The sequence below is a fragment of the Panthera leo genome, chromosome C1 (genome assembly GCF_018350215.1).
Source record: "Panthera leo isolate Ple1 chromosome C1, P.leo_Ple1_pat1.1, whole genome shotgun sequence".
Taxonomy (NCBI): Eukaryota; Metazoa; Chordata; class Mammalia; order Carnivora; family Felidae; genus Panthera; species Panthera leo.
In genome coordinates, this window is record NC_056686.1 from 28,363,658 (window position 1) to 28,377,374 (window position 13,717).

The 13,717-nt window shown below is 54.3% G+C and overlaps 1 protein-coding gene across 2 annotated transcripts in view; it reads right to left on the minus strand.

Moving 5' to 3' along the window:
- GRIK3 (glutamate ionotropic receptor kainate type subunit 3) overlaps nucleotides 1-13,287 on the minus strand; it is a 222,667-nt gene extending 209,380 nt beyond the window's left edge. For both annotated transcript variants that reach the window (XM_042951591.1, XM_042951592.1), the window contains exon 1: nucleotides 13,173-13,287. In XM_042951591.1, the coding sequence (XP_042807525.1) occupies nucleotides 13,173-13,287 (115 nt within the window). The remainder of the gene's footprint in view (nucleotides 1-13,172) is intronic.
- Nucleotides 13,288-13,717: the final 430 nt, after the last annotated feature.

Below are 13,717 nucleotides of genomic sequence, written 5' to 3' on the forward strand. Positions count from 1 at the left end.
CAGGAAATAATAACACACAAAATACTTTTAAGAAATCACATTTAGCAGGATAAAAATACATAACACAAGCCTACTTACCAAATGCAATGTGAAAGATGATGTTGACAAGCTGAGCAAAGATGCTTGGTATCGGGTGTGATATTTGACAATAGAAATGTTCACTCGTTTTGTCATCTGCTACTGCTCCCTAGCAGACAAGCTGTACAAGGCACCAAAGGCTTAGGCACAATTTATGGGGGGGGGGGGGGGGGGGGAGGGATGAGCAAATTCTATCTGTTGCCTTCATTTTTTTTTACTGTGAATTGCTTGATTTGAACGACCACAAACGATAGTTCTCACTAGCCTACGTGTGCCTGCTAAACACCTCAGTCCAGTTTATGAACACCAGAATCCTAGAGGAATAGCATTCTGAAAAAGAATGCCTGTTTAGCAAGACCTTGCAATAACCACATCACCCCTGCCAGAAGAGTCAGCGGGCAGATGGCGCCCACTCACTACCCCAGCGCCTGACTGCTCTCCGTGGTGCTGAACACAGAGGTTAGGGGTGAACCTTAATCTCCCCGGCCTGGTGGGAACTTCATAGGGTGGATCTGTTATCTACAAGCCTTTCTAAACACAGACGAATCTGGTTTGTACTTCTCCCTCAATGTGGAAAAATGTTTTATCGGTCTGTTTTTCAGTATTACAAAAATTTAGTCTCTATCTCAAGACTGAAAATGTAAAGCTTCAAGTGTATGTGTGTGTGTGTGCGTGTGTGTGTGTGTGTGTGTGTGTGTGTGTGAGAGAGAGAGAGAGAGAGAGAGAGAGAGAGAGAGAGAGACTGAGTTTTCTTAATATAGTGGAGGTCAGAGACTCATGTTTTCATCTGATTTTCCCATGGCTTCCCAAGGGATGTGGCACAAATCATGTCCCCCATTTGGTCCTCAGTATCCTGATCTGTGATAGGAAAAGAATAGGGACAGGTACTGTACTCCTGTAGTTCCAACACTTGGGGGACCCCCAGTTGTGTTCTGGTTCTTCCATGGACTCAGAGATAGTCCAACAAGGTGACCTTGCCTGGCCTTCTTCAGCACTGAAAGATTTCCTGGAGCCACAGGAGGACACAAGGCTCAGGTTCTCTTGCAACAAGCCAGGGATTCAACCTCTCTGCTCAGCTCTCCCCCAGCCCTCAACCCCCAGGGACCAGCCATAATTCAGCTAAACCTGAGAGTTCACCCATATTTTATTTACTGATTCAATGTTACGAGACAAGTAAAATAGACGGCTGTCACCTCTATTAAACTGGGCAGGAAAAATGGCCATGTAGGCAACAGGCTCTTTCTGCCCATAATGTGTCATCTGTTTCCTTGGGGAGGGAAGCAAGGAAGGGAGGGCATGGCCTCAGGGCAGAGCCCGGTTCTGTCATGCTCAAGAGGGGAAGCCCAGGGCCTCACTGCAAATCTGCCCTGGCCTCACTCTCAGCTACACAAATACAGCAGACCAATCAGCACAGTCAGGAATTGGGACCGTCACTTCAACACTTAAGTCTTCAGTTTCCCACTGATCCATTTAACAGGCTTGGGGTAATGAATGGCTGTTGAGCCACAACCTGGGAAGCCTGTGCTAGAGGAGCAAACCTCCAACTGGTCATTTCTTAAAATAACACAAACACATAGAAATATACACATTCACACTCTCAAGAACCCAGTGTGGATGATGCACTCAACCCCAGGGCTAAATGCCCCAGGCTGACTGTCCATATAGCCTGAACACCTCTGCTTTACACAAAGCTGGCATGTAGACCTGTTGTCTTACATCCTTGCAGGAGTAAGTGATGTGGTGAAGACGGAAAACAGAGAGGCCTGACCTATAATTGGCCACAGTGTAAGCGGCACAACATCCCTGTCTAGCAGCTGTCCTAAGCGGCCAGCCTATTAAGGATGAGTAGCAGAAGTTCTCTTGCTGGGTTCAACAACCCAAGGGAGCTGCAGGGATGCTTAGGGGCAAGTGGGAAGGAGAAACAGGTGAGGTCAGGAAGACAGGAGGACCATGAGCCCTTCTTCAGTTGCTTCTGGAAACAGACACCTTGTGTCTCTCACGAGGAGAATCATCACGGTATGAACCAAACAATGGATATGAAGACCAATCTAGTCCCGGGAACGAAGGATCCACTCCCCTGAATATTCCAGTTCTGCCCAAGCTACTACGTGGAAAAAGTCTTGGTATAGAAGGTGTTGAATTCATGTGTCAGAACACCACAGACATCATTAGAACTTTGACTTTGTAGAAGGCTCTAACAATGCCTTTCATGAAATCTTGTTGACCAGATGGAAAAAATGTTGACCTGAGTAACAGGGCAGGAGTGTGGACTTCCACTCAAATGACTGTATTCATCAATGCATTCATTTATTCAACAGTTATTAATCACCTACTATGTGCCATCCACTGTGCTAGGCGCACCAGATGAAGTGGTGAGTAAGTCATCGGGGTCCCTGCTTATATAATAAGTGCTATGATAAGGGAAATACAGGGTGCTGTGGGGGCCCAAAGAAGTGGGCAGACATGAAGAAAAGCTTCCTGGAGGAAAAGACACGTTTGCTGAAACCTGAAGGATGACTAGAAGTTGTCTGCAAAGAATAACAAGAGTGGAGGCCCCAGGGTGTGAGGGAAGGCACGGTGCCTCCTGGGGACTTGGGTGTTCAGTATAGTGGAGCGCAGAGTGTGTATGAGGCAAGGAGGGATGCAGTATAGGTCTGCCAACCAGGGCATGTCATAAAGGGTCTGAAAGTATAAGGAAGCTAGTGGGGTTTTGAAGCGGGTTAAAGTATAGGATCGTGGATCCATGATTACCGAATTAAGCCAACAGACTCTGACGTTGGTCATTTCCTGCCTAATGCGTCGATGGCAGAAATAGCTGAAGGGAGGGAAGGCGGGCTCATCTCAGGCTCAGATGGCACAAAGCAAGGCAAACAATGGAAGAGGAGCCGCAAAAGCTACACTGTCCAGAGCAGCAATTCCCAGCCCCCACCGTAGTGTAGGCCAATAACCACTTAACCTGTCCACCACAGACCCCCCAGAGGGAGGCCAGGGAGGAAGAAGAGGGTGAAATCCATGCCTACTTCCTGAGGATGTTGAACCAGAAGCAGGCTCTGGTGGTCCAGGAACAACGAGCAAGAATAACTGCCTGAAGGTTCCATGGTGGGATTTACTGAGGATAAATGACAGGTCCTGCCTTTAGGCTCAAAAGATCAACTGCCAAAGGGAAGATGAGAGAAGTTATAGATCAGCAGCGATGCCTGTGAAAAAGACCAGGGGATCTCAAGAGACCGCCAGCTCAGTCTAACTCGGCGAAGTGAAGTAGCTGCTGAGAAGGCTGAACTGGCCTGGGCTGTACAAGGAGACACCGAAGCTGAGGTCCGAGGAAGCCAGGCGCTCACTGGGTGTAACACACAAGCAGCACTGGGGTTAGCTTAGCTCTCAACGCCTGGTGGGAAGAACTGAGCATCTCTAATTGGGAGAAATGCCTTTACATTTCCGTAGGGTTGCATGGGAGGATAGGGAGCAGACCAGAACCAGAACCAGTGAGCATGGCTATTGTACCATAAGAGTAATGGACACCATTTGTTGAGTGCTTCCCATGGCTGTGGTCTAAACACTTCATATGCATTAATTCATTTAATCCTTATAACAACCCTGTGAGGCAGATACTATTATCATCATCATCATCATCATCATCATCATCATCATCATCGTTATTATTATTAGATAAATTTGCCCAAGATCACACAGATGGGAAGTGATGGAGACAGGCCTCAAACTCGGGCCAGCAGATTCCAGAACCTGTGAACTTATCCACATGCTAGATTGTAAAAGTGCATTGAAAGCTGCTCTTGTGCCAGGCATACTAATTCTCACAATGAGCCCACGCGGCCAAATCTATTATTATCCCCATTTTGCAGATGAGGAAATCGAAGGCTAAGTGACTTATCCCAAGTGCCAGAGCCTGGACGGGGGAAAAGGTTTAAGTTCAGACAGATGGATCTCAGAACCTATACTCCCAACATCCAAGTTCTATCGCCTTCCCTGGGACTGCAGGGAGACAAGTTTTGGGGGGGGAATTTGCAACAAAGATTGGAGTCAGCCGAAACATTCACAGTAAAGAACAAAAGAGGGTCAAAAGTAGTAAGCTTCTTATCTCGGGTGATGTTCAATCAGAGACCAGATATCCACCTATAAGGGGGGGTTAGGGGAGGGTCCCTCCAGTGTCTGAGAACAGTGGTCCTCAAAGGGAAGTGCCCAGAGGAGCAGCATCAGCATTATCTGGGGACCTGTCAAAAATGTAAAATCCCAGGTCTCACCCCAGACCTACCAAATGAGAAGCTCTGCGGGTGCCCAGCAGTCTGTAGTTTAATGAGCATTCCAGGTGATTTTGGTGCAAGGCTCCGTTTGAGAACCAGAGGCCTAAGAATGACCCCTGGGGTCCTTTTCAGCCTAGATTCTGTGATTCTCCACCACAGATAGGAAGTGTGATGCGTGGAGCCCTGGGAAGTCCTTGGCTCCCTGCTCCTGCTTTTCCGCCCAATTGGGCAGGCTTTTTGGAATAGCATATTTCGGTTCTGCAAAGCAGATGCAGGAAGGCTTTGCAGAAGTCTCCCTCGTTCCCATATTTAAAGAGCTCATCCCTGCAGTTGTTCTGAGAACTCTATAAACCCCCTTCCATCGGCAGCCTGTCTGCATCAGTCCCTTTAATAGCGCAAGGCTTAATTGTCTCCTATGGATCGGAACCCTCTTCACACAAACTGGAATCTTAGCTCCTTCTCGCTCCCTTTTTTCCCCTGCCTTCCTTAACCACCATTCAGCATGGCACCAAAGGATTTGGAGTCGAAGCTGCCACTCCCCCCGGATCTCACTCCATCTCATTATCTCCGATCTGTATGATCACCATGGGGACTCTCTCCTCCCCAGCTCTTGCCGTGGCCTCATTACTTGATGTCTCCCAGCAGAGCCAGCGGTCTCTATCCCCTGGGGCCCAGCCTCTAGCCACAGACCCTCTCTGGGCCATACTAGCCTGCCCAAGAAACAAGACTGAACTCTACATCCAAGAAGGACTGACAAGGATTCTCTGGATCAGTCCCTAAAGAGCATCCCACAACCAGGGTCTCCTCGGTCCTGAATACATGCAAAATGCATTTCAGCTAAAACACTGCACCTAGGAGGAAGAACCAGCACCCCATGGGCTGCAGGTATGTGATAAATAGCAGGCCAGGAGGAGTCTGGGAGCTGACACACAGAAGCATCCCAAAGGGCACCTCTCTCTCCCCCTAATGTGGTGGATAATTGTCACAGGCAGCTGGACCCTACCATTTCCACTACGGGGCATGTGGGTGTGTGGGCAATGGGTAAATAAATGCCAGGTATTGAGCGGCATGGAGTACTGGGCACCAGGGTTGGCACAGGGTACGCAGGAAGCAGACAGCCTCAGAGCTCACAGTCTGATGGGAGGGACATGGCCTCCAACCTTGGAGAATCCTTTCTCTCCCAGCATTTATTAAATATCAAGCACTGCGCAAAGAGCTTCATACACTTTATCATCTTTAATCCTCGCACTGACTCTGTGAAGACGATACTCTAAGGTTCGGCCACAGGAAATTTTTGCAGGTCAAAAACATCTGAATGTAGTCTCACTTAATCCCAATACTTCTATCTTAAAATGAGAAAACGGAGACCCAGGGGCAAAGTGACGCGTCCAAGGTCACGTGGCGCAGACATGTGAGACGCACGGTCTAACTCAGGTCCACCACAGTTCATCAAACCCAAGCCATGCCATTACATGTTGAGGTGCCAAAAAAGAAAACATCCTGTAGGCAACCCCAGCTATGGCACGTGAGACATGTACTGACTTCAGAGAAGGGAGAAGGGAGAGGAGGAAAGTCCATCCTAGAATCAATGAAATATATTATTTGGTTCCCCCGCAAAATTCATTCTGCCTCTTGGTAATGATGCGGGGGGAGCTGGCCTTACACACTCTGGAGCAGCTTCTGGCCTAACGGGGGAGGCAGGACACGCATGCACTAGAGAAAGCCCTAGACAAACCCACAAAGCATAACTACAGCCAAGGCCAATCAGCATTAGTAAACAAGGCACAGAGGTCCAAGGAAACAAGGAGGGGGACATGGGAAAGTGAGCTTTGTGGAGAGGGGAGGGCCAGGTTTGGAGTAAAAGGCAGTGGGACCCTGGACATAACTCCAAAGGAAATAAAATGAGGCAAGGCGGGGCAGAGTGCTCTGTGCTGCCTATAAAAGGTGGCCGACGGGGAACGAAAGCCAAATCAGAATGACCTGTGGTCCTCAAGCCCAACCCCTTGGCCCTCGACCCAGTGTCCCCACTCCCAATCACACTCAGGTAGGATTTCGTCTCTGGGGCACAAAGAGAAGCAGAAGAAAACCGACTCCATGAGCAAACACAGGTACTGGTCCAGGCCAATGAGGCACTTAGGGGCACAACATTTAAGGAAGCACCCGCTCTCGTGGTCAGTCGTGCGAATGCAGGGTCACCACTAGAGAGCCTGCTTCAACTCTGCTCCCTAGCTGCCTCGCTCACCTCACCCCGGTGCTGGCCCTGTGCTGGTGTCAGACCCCTCAAACAACAACAAGAAGAAATGCTGATCTTTGGACAGCATTTAAGCTTTTCTGGAAAGATGTCGTACCTGTTTGGCTCTGTGAGGCAGACAGTATCGCCCCCATTTTTACAGAAGGGGAAACTGAGGTCCTGGAAAATACCATGAGCCCTCTGATTGTGCTTATCCCAAATCTGTCACCTCTTTAGGGGCTCTCAGCATGCAGTTTCCGCCCACTTCCAAAACAGTTCCGTCCCTGGAAGCCACCATTATTCCAGCCTCCTGGGTCCCCCAGAAGAAGGAACATGAGGGACAAGGAGAGTAAATTTGATTTTGTCTTTGCTGTTACAGAGGTGGCATGGGGAAGGGTGGACTGAGCAGCTCCTGCACCGACGTCCCCACACCCTACCACAGTGTCTTTTGAGACAGCAACAAATATTCCAGGACCCAGCGTCAGTGGCCTCAGATTGTCCACCTGTCTCAGTAACTGGCAAGGCAGGCTCTATTCAGAAGGGCAGAATGTGACTCTTGCTTAAAAATAAAATGACCAGGGGCGCCTGGGTGGCGCAGTCGGTTAAGTGTCCGACTTCAGCCAGGTCACGATCTCGCGGTCCGTGAGTTCGAGCCCCGCGTCAGGCTCTGGGCTGATGGCTCGGAGCCTGGAGCCTGTTTCCGATTCTGTGTCTCCCTCTCTCTCTGCCCCTCCCCGTTCATGCTCTGTCTCTCTCTGTCCCAAAAATAAATAAAAAACGTTGAAAAAAAAATTTAAAAAAAAAATAAAAAAATAAATAAAATGACCATAAAACCTATTAGCCTGGAAAGGATGTTGGAAGGGAGAGGGGATGGGATTGGGGAGGGAAAGGGAGGTGAGGGGAAAAAGAAGAACAGAGAACAATTTGCGACCACCTTCTCTGGCCAGGTCACTGGCTGATGAGGACAGAGGCGAAGACGAGGCACAGACATGGAGCCCTTCCCTCATGGCTCTGATGATGTCTTTGAGGACAGCTCACGGCTTCCAGGGGGACACGTAGGCTGGAGTCCCCGGAGCAGAAGGATTCCTATGGGTGGACCAGCCATATCCAAGGGAGAGTCCATCCTTTATTTCAGGCTTCCAGGGAAGCACTAGGCAGAGTCCAGAAGCCCGGACAAAGTGAGATGTAGTCAGTGTAAGTGTCTATTGGTGGGAGGGTGGGAAAGACCATCCGTCCTTTTCCGTCCAGGAAGCGTATCTGCCACACAGCTCATCAACAAGGGCTATCTGCTTCTGAAAACTGGCACTGGCAGGGTTAAATGTCACAGAACCTACAGAGCCACCTCCAACACAGGGCCAAACACACAGCCCGGCCCTGTGAGGACACACTCAGCTCCCAGAGCCGTGGGGGTGGGGGTGCTCCATTCAGCACCTGTGCAAACTGGTGGTGCTTCCTCGTCCTCCGCCCTCACGGACCGTCAAACACGCAGGACCCCTGCAGTCAGGCCGACAGGAGTTCTTATCCGTCTACCACTCACTGCCCATGTGATCTTGTGCAAGTGACTTTGCCAAGCTTAGTTTCCTCAACTGCAAAATGGAAATGATGCCCGCACGGCGGTGAAGGTTAAATAAGATGGGGGAGGGAAATGCAGCGGCATTTACTGAGCACTTACTATGTGCCCGCATTACTAGTCAGCGTGTGAAACACCGCGGTGCCTGGCACCTAGTAAGCGCTTCGTAAGTGGGGGTCATTGTTATTGTCGCATTGCTGTGCATTATTTTGATGTCACTCCCGACCCAGGTGGGGTCCCAGGCAGGAGACACAGGGATACGTCGACACAGGCACACTGCCCCCTGGTGCTGCTGTCGGGGAATGGGCACCTGGGAGAACAGCTATTCTGGCGAACAAGACCCAGCCCTGTCTGCACTAGGCCCTGGGCCCATCCATCCATCCAAAGCTCCAGCCCCATCACACCAGCCTCGGGAGGACCAGCCCTGTCCCCGGAACTTCGGTCCTCTCTGCTGCTGCCCAGCCAAATGGAGCACTGGCTCTCGCCTCTCTGCATTCCCTCTGGAGGGTCCACGGCTCGGGCTGAAGCCACAGGAGGCGGGGGCAGCAGTCTCTCACAGAATGGAGGAGGCTTGGCCTCAGCAGATCAGAAACAAACCCAGCTGCTGAGTACCACCAAGTCTCCTCTGACAAGCACACCCAAAGCAGCCTCTGCCACCTTCCCTGTACATGGCCTCGTGCCTCCCCCAAGAGGAGGGAGCGCTGTGATGTCCACAGAGGACTCTGTGCTTCCTGCCCCCTTGCGCCCCCCCCACCCCGAGGGGGCTGTTTCCTAGAGCAGGGACAGAGAGTGCCTGCCGGAACAGGAGGACTCAGGGAGGCTCCCAGGCCCCAGAAAGGACCCTAAAAGCAGCCAAGCAACCTTGCATTCCCGAAAGGGTGGGGGGGATAAAGGGCCACCCCTCAAAGCCCTTTCAAAATAGCACATCAGGCTGGACTGGCTGTCAGGCCAGCAACAGGGGAATGCAAATGACCTTGGAGGAGCCTACTCAGGACACAGTGCCTGGCTCACCCTGCATAAGCCACCTCTAAAACCCCCAGCTCATCCTGATGTCAAAAGACTGTTTAGCGCAGTGCAAGGCAGGCATCACGAAGAAATTAAACTCCAGCTTTGAGGAAGAGGGAAGCCCGGGTTGACAGGAGCGGCTGGGCTGGAAAGTGGAGGCAGAAATTGCTCAAGTTAATGCCTTCCAAGGCCCCTCGGGCCACTCCCAGGTCTTGTCTGAAGCTATTTACTTCCAGGGGGGAAAGCCCTATTGATCTTCATTCAGCTCCTGTCTGCTCCTACAAGGCGGCAATGTTTCAGCGCATCACCAGTCACTGTAAGAAATTCCTCATTGTTTTACACACGGCTCCCAAACTCAGGAGACGAATGGTCAGGACCGTTTGGGTGAACTGATCGGAGACAATGAAGACGGGGCTGGTTGGGGAACTCTGGGGGAGGGGGATCTCGTTCCCCAGGGAGAGACTGCTGTGACTGCCCGCTGGCCACCCCCGCCCGCCCCCGGCCCAGGTTCTGGGTCCTGAGGCTCATCTGTTCTGCTGTCTGTAGATGCTCAGAGTCCAGAGCTGAGCCAGTCCTTCCCTCTCTACCCCACCCCCATCCCCAACACATACACCTGCTTTATGTCTCTGCAGTCATTTGGCTCCCAACCTCCCCCTGGCTGGCTAGAGATCATCACCATCCACCAGGGCTCCCCAGCTGCCGCCACCACTGTCTAGTTCCCTTTCCAAGTTCCAAGCTGGCCCTCGATCCTACCGTATGCATGTAATACGAGGGAGCCTCGTGTAACCATGAAACCTACAGTGGCACGGACAGTCCCCACCGTCTGCACTAAAAGGAACTTTGAAGCCACAGAATATCCCAAACCATCACAGCCAATCCAACGGTGGTTTACAGATGGGGAAACAGAGGCTCAAGGTTGGGGGGAACGGTGTGATTTGACCACAATGGCTCAGTAAATGGGCAGGAGGGAGAGCAGAAAACCCAGGCCTCCTAGCTCCCAGCCTAGGGCCCCTCCACTTCAGCTTCTAGGTCATATAACCAGGAAATCCAGGTTCCCACAAAAGGTCACTGAAGCCCATCTGGCTGAGATGATCCATGCATTAAACTGCTTCCCATGAGTTAAGACCAGAATCCATCCCAACAATAATAACGATGATAAGAGTAATAATAAAATGCCGAACAATATGCCTTGAAAACCTTCAATGAGCAACACTTGATAATCACACGCAGATACATCTTTCACATATTCATATAAAATAATCAATGATCATTTTTTCCCGCAGACTACAATCCAATTACTCTCTCTCCCTCGCTCTCTCCCTAGCTCTCCTTTGTTACTTGCAAACCATCCAAGCAATCAATGCCTTGACCTCTCCCTCTGATAGACACAATTACAAAAAGACAGAGCAATGCAATTCATCTATTCAAGACGGATTGTTTGAACACTCTGTCACACCGCTGAGCTATCCATCTCCTTGTCTAAGAGGAAATTTCAGCCCCCAAAAAAGGCACAAAGAGAGGGGGCGGGTACACTGCTCCCAGCCCAGAGAGCCCCTCACACACCTGCAGGAAAACCCTCTCCCAAGCTGGTGTTTGAGGATGCCTGCCTGCTGGAGAATTCGGCTCCGGGAACAGCCAGCTCAGGCACCAATCTCAGGAACCACAAAGCACCCAGCATACTCCCGAACCCCATTTCCAGGACCTCAATTCCTGCAGCCTCAGGCAGAAAACCCTGGAATCCCACGGGTGGATCAGAAAAGGGAGATGGTGGGGGACCCAGCCAAGGCAGTGTGTTTAGGTTCTGCATAAGTGTGTGTGTGTGTGTGTGTGTGCACGCACGCGCGCATGTGTGTGTGCGCTCCCGCGCGCATGGGCCCGCCCATGTCCACTGTGCTTCTCTGGCCCCAGCTAAGGCTCCAGCCCGGACTCCCAAGGATGGAAGTTCAGCTCCCTAGGAAGCTCCAGAGAAGCCCAGAGGCCTCGGAGCCTTCCCATCTTCCATCTAAGCTGGCACAGCTCCGGCGGTCACGTTTGGCATCCACACAGCACCCCAGTCCTCGGGCTGGGAATCAAATGGGGCAGGGCTCTCTGATATAAATGGCTTGGGCCGACATGCTAATTAATCCTGGGGCTTAATACGAAGAAGATTAGAAGAGAGGAGGGCTTTGCCATCCTTAATTGCATTATTACAACATGAACCCAAGAAAGGGCAGGCAGGCTGGGGCTTCCCCTCAGAGCAGTGAAGAGCCCCCAGTGAAGTCAATTTCACAATAAGAGGGGGCAGCTAAGGACACACCATCCTGCCCCTCCTTAGCTCATCCTTCTGGGGCTGTCCTCACCTTCTCCTGACTTCCTGGGGCCCCAAAAACCTCCACCCCTGAAGCTAAGCTGGGAGCATACCCAGCTCCCGCGTGCAGAGGAAAGGAAACTGCAAGGCGTGGGACGCGCACAGAGCACCTTTTGGGGCCCCTCTCCTTTCTCTCAAGGGCACTCTTCCACGTAGGCCCACAAAAAGCAGGGAAGGAAGGAGGGAATGAAAGAAGTGCTGGCCCAGGACTAAGGTTGTGCCTGCCCCTGGAATGCTAACCAAACAGGGAGCTGGGGCAGGCAAAAGGGCAGATAGAAGACGTTGCTTGGCTTGCCAAGAGCAGCCTGGGCTGCAAAGGGTTAAGCCTGACTGTGAGGGATGTCCCGAGAGTCGCGTGCCTGGACTCCTCTGCCTCTTCTGCCTCGGGGTGTGAGTCTGCCAGGGTCCCGGGCATGGACTCAAAGACCCCAGCGTGGGCAGCGCTGAGCACCGCGCACTACCCCCACCCGGATATTGAGTTCCAGAGGTTGTGGTATCCAGGAGCGAACCACGAAGACGTACCCCTCAACCCCCCCCCCCGGATTCCTGACCACCTCCTAGGAAAACCTCAAGTACGGAAACCAAGCCCGACCTCGGTTCCCTGCATCCCCTCAAGCCTCTAGCAGTCCTCTCCTGGAGAAGAGCCACAAGGGGGGAAGGTGGCCCTGGCTCAGCAGAGCTCTGCCCGCCCTGTGCCAGATGCTGGTGGTGGCGCCTCGCGAACCCACGAGGCCCAAGTCTCCGGCCTGGCGGCAGGCTCCCGCGTGGCCAGGCCGGGCCCAGCCCTGGCGGGCGCGGGCCTGGGCCCCGCAGGGTCTCCCGCACTGCCCAGAGCGCTGCCTACAGGGTGCCTGGGGCGACCACAACAAAGTTAAAGCCCGGAGTAGGAGTCTCCGGCGAGAAGAGAGCTGAGACGCGGCAGCCCCGGAAAGCCGCGCGCAACCCCGCCAGCCGCCGCCAGCTGCGGAGGGATTTCGGCTAACTTTACAAACCGCTCGCATCCCTCCCGCCACATTCCCGGCCGCGGCGGGCAGCCTCCGTGGCTTCCTTCCCGCCCCCCCTTCCCCCCCAGCGGCGAGGGAACGCAAGAGCGACCGGCCGGGGCTGCCCCTCCCCTCCCCCAAGCCACCGGGCTGGATGGGGCACCCCCGAGGCCGAGGGCGGCCGCCGGGAGGAGAGACCCGCCGCCCACCCCCCTTGCGTCCTGCGAAGCCGTCCCTCGCGTCCCCGCCGCGGCCGCTGGAGCTGTTCCCCAGGTGGGGGCGGGGGCCTGCCGGGAGCGAGGAGGAAAGAGAAGTTGGCGCCTTCCCCCAGGGTTCCCGCTCCGCGGAGAAGCCCGCTCCCAGAACTCGGTCTGTGGCCGGTCGTGCCGGCAGTGGCCGGGAAATGAGCCCTCCACTCGGGTTGGGGCTGGAACGCTTCGCTCCTCTCCGCCAGGTCTGGCCTCTCACGAGCGCTCCAAGGGCCCCTCGCCCGCCGCGGCCCGGCTGTCTCCTCCCCACTAAGTAGGGCCCGTGACCCCCGGCTTTGGAACTTTGCCCTGACCGGGCCGAGCTCCCGATGGTCACCCGGCCCCGGCGGCCCGCAGAGATCGGGAAAAATCTCTTGGGATCGCGTTCGTTGGCTCCCCATTGCCGCCCCCGCCCGGGCGCACAGAGACCCCCGGCTCCGGGGAGCCCTTACCGATCCGGATGACGTGGGGCATCCCGCGCGAGTCCGGGATCCAGAAGGCGCACACGAGGAGCCCGGCCCAGTATTCCCAAACCAGACTCCGGAGGCGCCGCCAGGGAGCGGTCATCGTTGGGCGCCGCCGAGCGTGCCCGGGGCGCGGCCGTGGCGGGCTCCCTGGGGCGGCAGCTCTAGGCGCGGGCGCGCAGCAGCCCCCGAGGCGCCGCCTGGCCCAGCTGCCCGGCTCCCGAGCGCCGCTGCGAGTGGGGGGCGCCCCGCGGCGCCGCGCACATCTTACTGGGGGGCCGCCCCGCCGGCGCCCGCCCCGCCCGGCTGCCGCCCACGGGTCGCCCGCGAGCGAGGCTCCTGGGCTCCGCCCGGGCTGCGCTCGGGCTCCGCTCGGACTCCGCTCCGGCTCGCGTCGGCTCGGCTCCCGCGCGGGCTCCCACCTGCCCCGGCTGCCGGGCGCTGGCGGGCGGGCTGCACGCGTCTCCGGCCGCTCCTCCTCCAGCCGCCGCCAATGCTATCGCCCGGGCTCGCACAAAGCCCCGGAGTGGAGT